At 40.3% G+C, this 13,109-nt stretch overlaps 2 protein-coding genes across 2 annotated transcripts; one reads left to right on the top strand and one right to left on the bottom strand.

Annotated features, from left to right (window-relative positions):
* Window positions 1-415: 415 nt before the first annotated feature.
* Window positions 416-6,713, bottom strand: LOC135712742 (zinc finger protein 184-like). Its single transcript, XM_065235788.1, has 3 exons — window positions 6,522-6,713; window positions 712-1,784; window positions 416-646 (listed from the first exon to the last, which is right to left on the bottom strand). Exons 1-3 carry the CDS (start codon window positions 6,672-6,674, stop codon window positions 424-426), a joined length of 1,449 nt encoding a protein of 482 aa, XP_065091860.1. The 5' UTR covers window positions 6,675-6,713; the 3' UTR covers window positions 416-423.
* Window positions 6,714-10,637: 3,924 nt separating this feature from the next.
* On the top strand, window positions 10,638-12,052 carry kin17 (kin17 DNA and RNA binding protein). The gene is made up of 2 exons (XM_065235876.1): window positions 10,638-11,717; window positions 11,805-12,052. Exons 1-2 carry the CDS (start codon window positions 10,749-10,751, stop codon window positions 11,997-11,999), a joined length of 1,164 nt encoding a protein of 387 aa, XP_065091948.1. The 5' UTR covers window positions 10,638-10,748; the 3' UTR covers window positions 12,000-12,052.
* Window positions 12,053-13,109: the final 1,057 nt, after the last annotated feature.

The following is a 13,109-nucleotide window of genomic DNA, read 5'->3' on the forward strand; positions in this document are numbered from 1 at the left end:
TTGTACGGGCTGGATATACGTTCCGTTCGGCTATCGTCTTGGACTTGGTATTTCCAGAAAATTAATAGTTTTTTTTCATTGCCGTTAGTAACCAACGACCGTTCAAGAGGTCCTCTGAGAGAAAAGTCTCATTTGTAGGGCAAAGCTTTAACACGACCAGTGGTCTCTCTTAATAGAGAGTGGCGCTTAAACCACTGAGTTAAATCAAAACCTCAGCGAAATTTCACGAACGGTTACAATTGGCCTTTACGAAAGTAAGCCTAGAGTGACCATCTTTTGTATCGTCCATTACTACAGCCCATCAAAAAGTTAGGTCACCGGTCGTCGAGTGTACAAATTCATGTACCATGAATAAGGATAGTTCTCAACTGATCAAGGAAAATATTGTCAATTCTAATTCGTATATCTTAATAATAGCAAATTTTAATTTTCTGAAACGAGTTCTGATGTGTCGGAATCATCTTGTTGGGCTAGAACCGATTTGCTAGCCCGAGTTTTTCGTTTCTTACCATGGTTTTCTCTATCTGGATCATGCGTCTTTTTGTGGGTGTGCATGTGGGTACTGGTTGAAAACTTCTTATGACATATATCGCATTCATAAGGTTTTTCACCTGTATGCGTTCTAAGATGTTTTACCAGCAACCACCTGAAAGAAATTAAAAGTACATACATAACAACATCCCACATTTTTTTGTTGCACTATAAACATACTTGTACAGGAAATTTTTCAAGCAAAAATCACAAGTAAATCGCTTGTCTTGTATATGAGATTTCTTGTGAACTGTAAGTGTTCCTTGCAGTGCAAAAGTTTTGCCGCAACCTTCAAAGTCACATATGTACTTCCGTTCGCCTCCATGTGTTACTTTATGGTTCCGCAAATTTCCAGAATCCAAAAATTTCTTATTGCAAATCTCACACGTGTACTTCCTGACTTTAAGATGGACTCCGTTTACGTGGACGTTTAGCTTCGTGCTGGTGCGAAAGGTTTTATCGCAGAAATCACAAGGAAATGGACGTTCGCCTGTGTGGCACATCAGGTGATACTTCAGGCATGTGGAATATTTTCCGCATATTTTGCACATTTGCCCTTTGTTGGAAGTATGCTTCGATGACGCTGATGCGGAATGTGTGTCAGTTATGTCGTCCGATTCGCCTTCAGTTGCAGTCTCAGTGCCATCTTCTACAAAAACTTCAAAGCTATGCTCTTCCATTACGGAATCCCGCTGTGCATCCGCAGTGGATTCTTCTTGCATTTCCACTTGCATTTCGATTTCCTCTTCAATGGTTTCTGCTTCAGCTTCCAAATATTCATACTCTTCAGTGTAGCTTTCGGCAGTATCAAGGTATTCTGTATTTTCTTGAGACTGAATTATTTCCACTTTAACATTTGTGCTCGGTTGACAACTACTGCTGGAATCTGCTTCTGGTGTAGGGTCAAATTTCTCCAGCGTTGTCAGCGTTGGAGCATCGGGCTCATCAGGATCGAGATTAGTGCTAGGTGGTGCCGGTGGCGGTTGGGCGATATATTCTTGTTTCAGTATTCCTAATGGAGGAACGATTTGAATTTGAGGTTTTGGCGATGGTTGATTCAGAGGTGGTTCTTGTTGTTGAACTTCCGCTGTTGCGGGTGGTGATGGTACATTTTGTACCATTTCTGGTGCGGAAAATGCTTCCGCCAGAAGGTCACTAGCTTCCTGGCATTGGTTTCTGAATTTGTACAATTGCCGTAAAAAATCTTTACAGGGAAGGCAAATCTTTTTTGGAAACCCATCGTCTGGCTCTATCTGCAAAATTTAAGAAATATCATTGAATCAGATCAAATTGTGTGAAAGCTCATTAATATTATCATTATGTGTTCAGCATTACCGTAGAACCATAGAGGTAACTCTAAGACAAGTAGGTCCCGAAGAAACGTACTCAACTTTTTGGCTCAGCTCTGGTACTCTCTTCGGTCCCAAGCTAATCGATTCACCCCTCAAAACATAGGAAAATCCACTAGCCCTTCATTTTATCTGTCAAACTTTCATAGCGAATCAAAACAAACATAGTGTAGTACTAAAATTTCGACTAGAATGGAGTACGTTAATCATTTGCTTGGGACCAATAGGCTAGTCAAGTAGTGAGCCAATTTTAAATCGTTAGTTTCGTATTGATTAAGACCACTGGGTCCCGAAGAAAATCATTATTATTTTTGGCTCACTCAGTACCAGAACAACGGTCCCAAGCAGTCCCAAGCTATTTCACTCACCCCTGCATGTTCTGCATGAATCCACACACCCCTGATGTTATCTGTCAAACTTTCATAGCGAATCAAAACAAACATAGTGTAGTAATAGAATTTCAACTAGGATAGGGTACGTTAATCGTTTGCTTGGGACCAATAGGCTACTAAAGTGGTGAGCCAATTTAAAATCGTTAGTTTCGTATTGATTGTTGGTAAAACCCCTGTACGATACAAGCAATTAGTGACGTCACTACTTGCGTTTACGTTGATTTTTTGGTTCACTAATACAACAATATTTCACGATCTGCTTCACCTCTCTGTGTACCTCATTGATTGCACCATATACTTACTTCTGACAGACCAGAAATCAGTTTTGACAAACACCTTCTCGACAATCGAACGATCAACAACAGAGGGATTTCGAACATTACAATAAATTGAGCACAGCCTAAGATCAGATAACACTTTAACACCCTTGGGTCCTTCGTGACTTGTCCGGGGTGAGATTTGAACTCGTGACTTTGGCGTGAGAGGTATGGATGTTAACCCCTACGCCGGGTCGCCCCAAAAAAATTATGATTCTGGCATTTCTTGGCATTATCTCGAGAATTTCTGAAGAATTTTGAGGTGAAAATTAAAACAATTCTAATGATGAGTCCAACGGAATTCAGAGGAATATCCTAAGAGAGGTCAGGCTGGATTTTTTTAAACTTTATTTTTGAGATTTTTAGCCGTAGGCTAGTTCATCTCGTCCATGAAAGGGGACCCCCAACAGAGTAGTTTTTACAGTGTTTACTTTAACCGAAAATTGGTTCCTGGCTCGATCGTACATTTACACAACATATTAAAGACACACCATTAAAATCTGAATAAGACAGAGCTTCACACCGGGGGAACTGGGAGGACCCCCACCAGGCAGTGATGTCCCAACAGTCGAAAGGAATTAATGAAGACTAAACCTTAAATGCAGCATCCTTTAAAAAGTGCATTACTGCTGCCAGTGTGGAGGGATCATCACCCAGCATGTCGCGTATGCTATTTGCAAGCCCGTGGAATTCCCGCAGGTTCTGATACTGAGCGCATACGCATAGAATGTACTCGATTGAGGCTGGAGTTCTGCAACCAACACAAGTCCTGAAGAACTTATGAGGACCTTCTGATTCCTGGTAACAACTCAAGAGATTTCCGAGGGAGTTCTAAGAAGAATTCTTAAATAGTTCTGAGTAGAATTGAAACGAGAAGAGCTTCATTTTTGTTCTAAGAAGATTTTCTGAGAGCATTGCAATTGGATTTTGAGGGAAAATGCAAAGGGAGATCGAAGCATGATTCCACGGTTATTTAAGGAGAAAACTTAGGGAATGTCAAGGAATATTAAATAGGAATTGTGAAGAGAATTACAGGTGAGTTTTAATGAGGATGTTTAAAGGGTTTCCAAGAGAATTCTGACTAAAATTTCTGGAGAATTATGAGAATGATATCACAATAATTTTAAGGTGTATTTCAAAGGAATTCCGTGAAGATTCCAAAGTAATTCTTATGTGAAACTCAAAGTGGAATTCCATTCAGAAGAATATTTCTAGGAATTTCAGAAAAGAATTCAAAAGTAAATTAAGGAATCATTCTATTGAAGTTTTGGAGGAATAAATATTGCGCATTTTGCACCTTACTGGACTCCGCACTTTGAAAGTGCGGGGATGAAATAAGTGCGGGCCATGCGTATGACAGATAGAGTTGTCAAAGTGACTGATTTTTGTTCGAAATCAAAACAACAACAAAGTGTCTGTTTTGGTTTTTGTTGTAGTTTTGATTTCAAGATCTTTCACTCTCATTGCATTCTACTCGAAACACGTGTAAAAATAATTTTGCAAAATATTTGCAATTTTGCAAACAATTCTAAATTACTTATTTGTGAACAATTATATGGTTTTCCAAGTATGAATTAGATTGAAAATGATTTTGAGGCGTGTTTAAATTCAAATGGTACACCTTTTTTGTTTCCAAATGTGTTAACCAAATGTGAAATAACCAAAAAGTTCGTTGTTTTTCGTCAGCGTACCATCAAAGTGTGACTCAAAATATTCCCAAAAATCCAGTCACCACTGCAACAGACAATACTAAGAAAATTCTGAGGTGAATTCCAAAAAAATCAAAAGAATTCTGACGAGAATTCCAAGGTAGTTATGCTGGAATTATTAGAAATTCGAGGTGAATTGCTTCTAGAATTTTCTGCAGATAATTTCTAGTGTGTATTTAAAGAAAATTATGCGGTTATTACCATAGTGAGTTGGAGTCCCAACACAGATTTGTAAGAGGATTAAAAAAGGAAAGGACTCAATTATACGAATGCAAAACAGCTACAGGCATCGAAAGCTCTCAATTAATAAATATGGAAGCACCGACAAACCGACATGAATGACCATGTCAAAAACACTAAAATTTCTAACCAAAGTACACTATTGACATCTGGCTCCGTGTTCGCGGGAAATATTTAGCTAAGCCATGAACCCGCATGCAAAAGTAATGAATTATTTTTTTATCTAGATCAAAAAATCCTATAGTTTTTTGACACTGATGACGGATCACTGCACATTTAAGGTTCAATTTACTTTGATGCTTTTTCGAAAAATTGAAGAGCAGTTTTTTTCAACGCATTAGTTCAGATTGCAAAATGCTTGCACTATTCGATTCCTTTTGCTATTCTAAACAAAATGACGCGAGCTTTTAGCAATCCGAAATAATGCGTTGAAAAAAACTGCTTTTGAATTTTTCGAAAATGTATCAAAGTAAATTGAACCTTAAATCGACCGTTTACGATTTTCGGGCATAAGTCAGAATTAATTATCATGTCGGTTTGTCGGTGATGAAAGTGCATCTAGAACACTACGTTGAGAGCACGCAATAATCTAATATGCGATAAGCAATAAGCTTGAAATGCGAAGAAGAGCTCCAAGATAAATCTGACTTAGAAAAATATTAAGATTCTAAGACTTCGAATAACATTTGATTTATTTTTTTTAGATCTTGGGGGCTGTTCATAAACTACGTAAACACTTTAGAAGGGGTTGGCTAATGTCTACGACTCAAACAAAGTTTCCAAAATTTGTATGGACGATTGTCCAAGCGGAGGGAGAGGCTGAGATCTTAAAACCATTTCGAAATTTACACACATTTAAAACTGCTGATTTTGTTCAAGACTCCGAGACTGTCAATGATTTTGCATAGTAGATTTCTCTTCCTTTGAACTATGATCACATCATTCAACAACAATTTGACGGAAACGTGCACTTTTATCACACTTTTTTGCATTTTTGGGGCTGTCCAGTTTCAGATGCAATCAGCAATATAGAGTCGATACATTCACTTGCGTGCTCCAAAATCTACTATTTCTAAATGTCTTAACTAAACATGAAATGTTTTGATGACACCGGAAAATAAAATTCTTCACAGAATTACACATGTCTTCAAAATGCATACATGTCATCAAATCTGGTTACCCTGATCCTGAGTCCTGAGATGAGTTTCAAAGAAATAATTTAGTTAGTGCAGGTATAGAAAATTGTTCAAGATCCCGTGTCCCGTACACCAAAATTCAAGTCCATGATTAGGAATTTGTTTCAAGATTCTGAGACTTGGATTGCAAACTAATTTGAAGATCCTCGTCTAAGATAACTGTACAAGATTATGAGGCTAGCAATTTCTGAAAAGTTTAACAGTGTAACTCGTAAAAATCCGCTATACGCCGTATAGATTCTGTGACATGAACAATTACCAAGAAAACATGAACACAATTTTGAAGTAACACAAATATTCAAAATGGAGGATATCCAAGCTTGAAGCAATATTAAAGGGAGGCAGCTCCCACACCTGAACCCTACCTATCGACCCTAATGACTCATGGACCGGGGACCGACGGCTTTACTTACTGATCAGAGATGTTATGCCTCAGAACATCCCGGCGACGCCGACTGGGATTGAACCCAGGGTCTTCTGGGGTGAGAGGTAATCACGCTTACCACTACACCACCGGTAAATATTCGAGATATCGTACGATTCATTTTTAATATAACAGAATTTAATTAAAATAAGTATTACAAATATATGTTGACGTTCAAATCAGATTCTCGGTCATTTAAGTTTCTCGGTTCATTGATCACCCTGTTAGTTGCTTCGCACAATAAGCTTCTAGTAAAAATTAGAATCTAATTTCTGTATATTATACAGATTTTGTTTTTTTGCCACCGTGAACTCACGAAATCTCACTGTCAGGAAATTCATTTTGTTTTAGTCGGGTACTCACCAGCTGCCCGAGCATCTCAACGGTTTCTCGAACCAGCAAGCTGAGCGACTCCTTTTGTGTTCTGGAATTCTTTTCGAAGATATTGACCAAACTCGAAGTATTCAAGCATAACCGACAAATTTGATCGAAATGGGCACGATTTGGCCGATTCATGGTTACGAAAATGCAAAATTGCAAACAATATTTGTAATTTAATAATGGTTTTTTGTTAAACACATCCAACTTCTTCACTCGCGAGCTATTTGATGTCGGTAAACAAACTGCTGTCAAATGTTTTAGATCAGTTTCGGGTACTGAGATGCTTGATAGTCACTCACCTGTAATTTTACCGCTCTCAGCAGCCTTAACAGCTGTTTGTTTTTTTTTTAATTAAATCGAACGTAAACATTCTCAAATTCACTTTAAATAATGGATAGTTGTGAAAATTCAGCCCTGAAAGACTGTTTAGTTTCCGTAAAAGATATCAATGCTGTTTGTCGGTGCTGTCTGGCATCGGAGGAGTTGGTGGAAATCTTCATCAACGAAACGGAATTGAATTCGGAAGTGGAAGCTGTGTTGCGTCCAGCCTACATTATTGTGGAACCCGACGATGGCCTGCCAAATCTAATTTGTGCATCCTGCTTGACTGTGCTGAGAAATTGGCACCAGTTTCGATTGAAGTGCGATGGATCGTACAAATTGTTGGAACGCCTTCAGGAATATCCTATCGATGTGCTGGAGGAAGCGGAAGAAGTTTGCGTCGATCCTGGCATGATAATAGAGGATGTGAAGATCGAAGAAATCTACGTTCGTGATGGAGCGCTGATAGACAATCTCCAAGAACAAGTACAGGATGCTGCTGGCATCACGACAGATCAAGAAAAGGTTGTCTCCACCTGTGTGAAAATTAAAGTGGAATCGATTCCACAGCGGGAACATGAAAGTACCGTTATTTCAGCCGCATTGGAAATGCATAGGGCGAAAGTTGTCCGCAAAGAGATAACCGGTGGCAAGAAAAAGCGTTATGTATACCTTCGCCAATGTCCAATTTGTGGCATAGTATTGAAGCGTGGCCTTAAGGAGCACATAATGATTCATAATGATCCCACGGGGCGGCCCTTCAAGTGCGATAACTGCGACAAGACATACTGCCGTAAAGAGAACCTACGGCAGCATCAAGAGCGGGAACACATGATGATTCGCTATCCGTGCGATATTTGCGGCAAAATATTCAGCACTAGGGATGTCCTCTCAGCCCATCGAAAGCTGCACAATTCCGAGGTTAAGTTCAATTGTGACCAGTGCGATCAGGTTTTTAAATCGAACAAATACCTCTACAAGCACAAGCAAAAACACCTGGGCATCAAGAAGTTTGTGTGTTCGTATTGTGGAAAATCATTTCTAGTTGGGTAAGTCGCCCACAACGTTCTTTAACGGCAAGCTTACGGCCCAAAAAACGGGCCAGTTTTAGTTTTTCTAAAAAAAAAATGGAAAAAGTAGTGACAGTCGGGGTAGTGTCCGCTAAATAGAGGAAAAATTAACAACTCACCATTTCCATTATTTTTAGACAAATCTAAAGTTATATTTTCAGGGAGCTTCCCGTTATGCCGATAAATATTGACCTGTTTGTATTTTTTAGCGAATATCTGAAAGATCATCTGCGAATACACACGGGCGAGAAACCATTTGATTGTAAGATTTGTGGTAAGGCCTTCCGGACGACGAATCACCTGAGGCAGCACACACGAACTCACTCTATACCGGATCAAGATCCTAATGAAAAGGAATTCCCGTGTGATCAATGCGACTTGAGCTTTTCCAGTAACAAACAACTGAATACTCACCTTAAGCAGCACCTGGAGGATTTAACAGTAAACATGTAACTAGGCAATGTTTGAAAAATTATTTTGTAATCGATTCGTCTTCGAAATCCATCAACCACGTGTGGTAGTTTCGTGGAAATATCTTATACACTGTTCTGCCGCTATTCCCATAACAGTCCCACATCCTGTGGATTTCCTATCTAAATGAGACTGTTTTGCGAATAACGGCAGTGTTGGTACGGCTGAATTTTCGATCAACAATGTCTTGCAATGCCTGGCATCATTAGGGTGTTTTGTGCAGAGTGAAGATCATTAGATGTTTAATCAGGCATATCATTTGAAAACGACACAAAAGCATTTGTCAACAAACTTTCTAAGGCCCTTTACACGCGAACCAAAGTGCGCCCACGCAAACCAATACCACTTTCGGAAAGTGTGCCTGCGATTTGCATTGAGTGTCGGAGATTGTGAGTTAGCTGAAGGATGTCTCGCTGGATATGCCCAAGACTGGGCGGGCGGTAGCTGGTGACCGTGAACGGTTCCTGGGGAAAGCACTTGATGCGAACCTCCTCCCAGATCACCGTGGCAATACAGGAAGTATCACAACAAAGGTAATTGCTATTAGATATTTTGCAAACAGTGACAGATAGCGGACATGAAGAACCTGTGGAGGTGCCGGGCAAAGGTGTTTATCCTAGACAAATGGTAAGTTATAAATTCTCTGTTGTCGTTGTCGTAATCGCCGTCGTAGTCGTAGGCAGTACCGTTAGTATATTTAAAATTAAACATCAACCGCTGAAAATATGCATTATCGCGTATTTCTGTTGTTCATTACATTCCAAGTGAAATTCGAGAACGTAATTTAATTTGAATAGCTTGTTAAACCAGGTCTTAACAATCGTCACGTCGGTCAAAACTTGTTATGATTGTCATGCGTAAAGAGAAAATCGAAACATTGAACGTCGCGTGAAAGTGGATCTTAATGAAGGCCTAAGTACTCTTTCGTAGCTTTTAGTTTTAGGATTTCAAAGATCGCCGGTTGCAGTGGCTTGCTTACTGAGGAGAAAAACGCGGTCCCAGTTCCTTTCATATGAAAAATATTAAAATATCGCTTGTTTATCGTGTATTTTGTAAAACTTTTCGTTGTCGGTGCCGGGTTTGAATAGTTATAAAAACTTGAGTAACGCTATAATGTGATATGAGAGGCTCGGTGGCCTTTGAGCAACCGTTTCTGCTTACTGAGCAGAACATCATGAGTCTAATCTCAAGCCTATCCACATTCAAGATTCGTCAATGATTAAAAAGGAGCTCGTCTGCCTAGTGGCAAACGTTTTTGCTTACTGAGCAGAAGACCGTGGCTTCAATCCCAAGCTCCTTCGCGTTATACGATCGTTAGGACATCAATTCAGCTTATCGTTTACCAAAACGAACCCTGCTGCTAACCCAACCCTCTTACCCAACATCCCTGTGATTCCTCGTGGAAGTGCAGAGGACTCCTTGGCTTCCATCAAAGCGAGTGTCATGTCAACACATTACTACCCATTCCTTTCTTGACCTGCGTTCAGGCGCGGCTGGCGCTGGTATTGCCTAATTCGAGATCACCAGTTTTTACACATTGAGGATGATTGCTAGTCCCAAGCATCGTCTATTGGTTCTCTTTGTAATTACAGATGGTCTGGCAATAACAGAGTAGCAACCGTGGGCGGTCAATCATGCTCATGCTCATGCTCATAATTTATTTTCGATGTGTCAAATTTAAGTGGGATAGTTCACCAAATCAATGTCAACATTCCAAAGGGCCGTAATTGCTTTTGTAAACAATGACCAGCCGTTGATTTCTAGCAAATAAAAGCTCACCCCTCCAAATTAACAATGCTAGCTGGTAGAGGAAAAAGTTATATTTCGAAAAATAATATACATATTATGTTCAATGTTCGAAAATCCCGGTGTTATCGCACAATCGGTTTTCAAACAGAACTCAGCCAAGGTTATCGGGATGTATCTTCTAGTCTGTCAGAAATAACCACGCTCTGATAGCAGGTTTATTTGGTAACTTTCCATCCGTCACTTTAAACCACTATGTAGTTAAATGTAACAATTTAACTCGCCAATTGCGACACAGCCTAAAAATGTTTAAATTTTGATGGAGGATTTCGGGTTGTTTTCAACAACCGTGAATCACGAACTTAAAGCGATCTAATACACCCTGAATCTGGCAACAACAGCTCTGGGCACTCGTGATCATCCCTCGTTTGTTGCGTGTTTACTTTTTTGACAAACAAACGTCCGAATTCGCAGAAAATATACGAATAGTTTGCATTGCTGTTGGATTTTTCTCAAATTTTGTGCAATTTAAGAGTGATTTTATAGTTCTATCTGTACCAAATCGTCGAACTGAACTGCCACCGTTGAAATCCAACCGAAAATGGGTAAGGGTAAAGCGGAAGCTGGTACTCCAAAGTACCTGGCCAACAAGATGAAGGCCAAGGGTCTCCAGAAGCTGCGCTGGTACTGCCAAATGTGTGAGAAACAGTGTCGCGATGAGAACGGATTTAAGTGCCACACGATGAGCGAGTCCCACCAGCGGCAGATTTTACTGTTCGCCGGTAATGCTGGCCGGTTCATCGATAGCTTCTCATCGGAATTTATGACCGGGTATTTGCAAATCCTCCGTAGGCAGTTTGGCACCAGACGAGTAGCGGCCAACAAGGTCTATCAGGAGTACATTTCCGATAGGCATCATTTGCATATGAACTCTACCAAGTGGCATTCGTTGTCGGAGTTTGTGAAATTTCTTGGACGCAATGGACACTGCGTGGCGGACGAAACGGAGAAGGGTTGGTTCATCACGTACATTGATCGGGATCCGGAAACGCTGGCTATGCAGGAGAAGGTGGCTAAGAAACAGAAAATGGATAAGGACGACGAAGAGCGTTTGGCGGAGTTTATTGAAGAACAGGTTCGACGAGGTCATAAGGAGGAAGAACCGAGCACATCCTACTCTGGACTGAAGCGCGAAAATGAAGAGGAAACCATCAAGCTGGACATGAAGCTTGGAGCCATCTTGAAAGCGGAAAGTAAACCTATCAAATTGGAAAAACGGCCACTTGAGCTATCGGATGAATTTAAAAAGGAGAAAAAGTACAAACCTGGTTCCTCGAGTGGATCGAAAAAACCTTCGGTCCTGGAGGAGATGATTCGAGAGGAAGAGATAAAGAAAGAAAAGAGCAATCGTAAGGATTATTGGTTGGCAGAGGGGATCGTCGTAAAATTGGTTTCCAAGTCCCTCGGAGAAAAGTACTACAAAGAAAAGGGTGTAGTTCTAGATGTGATAGACAAGTACAGGGCCAAGATCAAGCTTCTCGAGACCGGAGACAAGCTGAAAGTAGATCAGGTAATTAGAGGTTCCTCAATTATCCATCGTTTTGAAATAACGTTTAAAAATTTAAGTTTTTGACTAATAACTGCTTCCTTCTCCCAGGCCCATCTGGAGACGGTAATACCAGCGATCTCGAAACAGGTACTGGTGCTGAACGGTGGCTATCGAGGAAATATCGCCACTCTTAAAGAAATCGACACCGACAGTTACTGCGTAACGATCGAAATTGCGTCCGGTCCTCTGAAAGGCCGAATCGTCAACAATGTACAGTACGAAGATGTAAGTAAGTTGTTTTAAGTGCGCTACCGATAAGTGGATTTAGGTTAGTAAAATAAAAACTATGTAACAAAGACGGAAACCACCTATTTGCAATTTTCGAACGCACCATGGAGCACTCTAGGTTCGGTACATTATCCGTCTGCGTAAGTGTGATCGTACGTTCGTTCGGCGGTGTTTGCATGCATGCATTGGCTTAATTTCAGTATAACTGTTACGCGACGATCGACCAGCCGACCGACCGACGCTCAACAAACAAACACGGATGGACACAATCCAGTCAGTCACAGTTGTCCAAAATGTTTTGCTTCGCTTCCGATCCGATTCGATTCGTTTTTGTTTCTCGTCGGGCTACCTACCCTACATGCTACCGCATTTTCATGCACGTTTCTTGCATTCGAAAACATACCCGAAAGCCTCTCTCTCTCTCTCTCTCTCCCTCGTCACTTTTTTGTTTTGCTGTTTCCCATTTGCCAACGGAAGAAAGGTTAGCGGTACGTTGATGCTGCACGATTTCAATAAGACACTGATGGGATGCAGATGGTGTTATTGTAGATGGTGCTCTGGTCATTGAACTAACCTGAAATATTTTCATTTAGTTTTTGAAATTTCAACTCCAAATCTTAAAGATTCTGGCCCTAACTGAATTTACCATCTGAGATTAGAAAATAATTAGAAAACACTTGGTAAAACTTTAGAAATTCCAAGACATGAAATAATGTTCAGACTTCTGGGATTTGCATTTGCATTAGTCGTAGCAAATGTGGATAATCGATTGATGGCTAATGCTCGAAGTCAGCTGATGTGGTCGGGTTGACTGATTATAATTTTCTCATAATTTCAACCTTGCAAATGTTATTTCTTTCTAGATATAGATTGACAACCATATGTCCAAATCCTGCCCATTGATGACTTTCTACGGACGATTCAGATGACTACCCACCGCAAGCCAGCGCATAATTACAGTACATATGTGGTATCCAATTCGTTACAATTTTCTTCGCATGCCTTCATTATCCGATCGCCAAATGGCAAATGCGTGTTGCGAAAATGTATAATGCAAAATCAGGTGAAATAAGTTTTATTGTGACTGCGAGTTACTGACTGGTTGCTAGCTTTTACTGTCAAAAT

Source organism: Ochlerotatus camptorhynchus, unplaced genomic scaffold, assembly GCF_037179485.1.
Source record: "Ochlerotatus camptorhynchus isolate MF236.1 unplaced genomic scaffold, CSIRO-AGI_Acam_v1.1 ptg000503l, whole genome shotgun sequence".
Classification (NCBI taxonomy): domain Eukaryota; kingdom Metazoa; phylum Arthropoda; class Insecta; order Diptera; family Culicidae; genus Ochlerotatus; species Ochlerotatus camptorhynchus.

Excerpts from the sequence above, each read along its gene's own strand:
- kin17 (XM_065235876.1), top strand. The coding sequence starts at position 10,749 with ATGGGTAAGGGTAAAGCGGAAGCTGGTACTCCAAAGTACCTGGCCAAC. Across the intron at positions 11,718-11,804 it reads ACAAGCTGAAAGTAGATCAG|GCCCATCTGGAGACGGTAAT; the intron begins GTAATTAGAGGT and ends TCCTTCTCCCAG.
- LOC135712742 (XM_065235788.1), bottom strand. The coding sequence starts at position 6,674 with ATGAATCGGCCAAATCGTGCCCATTTCGATCAAATTTGTCGGTTATGC. Across the intron at positions 1,785-6,521 it reads TTGAGATGCTCGGGCAGCTG|ATAGAGCCAGACGATGGGTT; the intron begins GTGAGTACCCGA and ends TAAATTTTGCAG. Across the intron at positions 647-711 it reads TTGAAAAATTTCCTGTACAA|GTGGTTGCTGGTAAAACATC; the intron begins GTATGTTTATAG and ends AATTTCTTTCAG.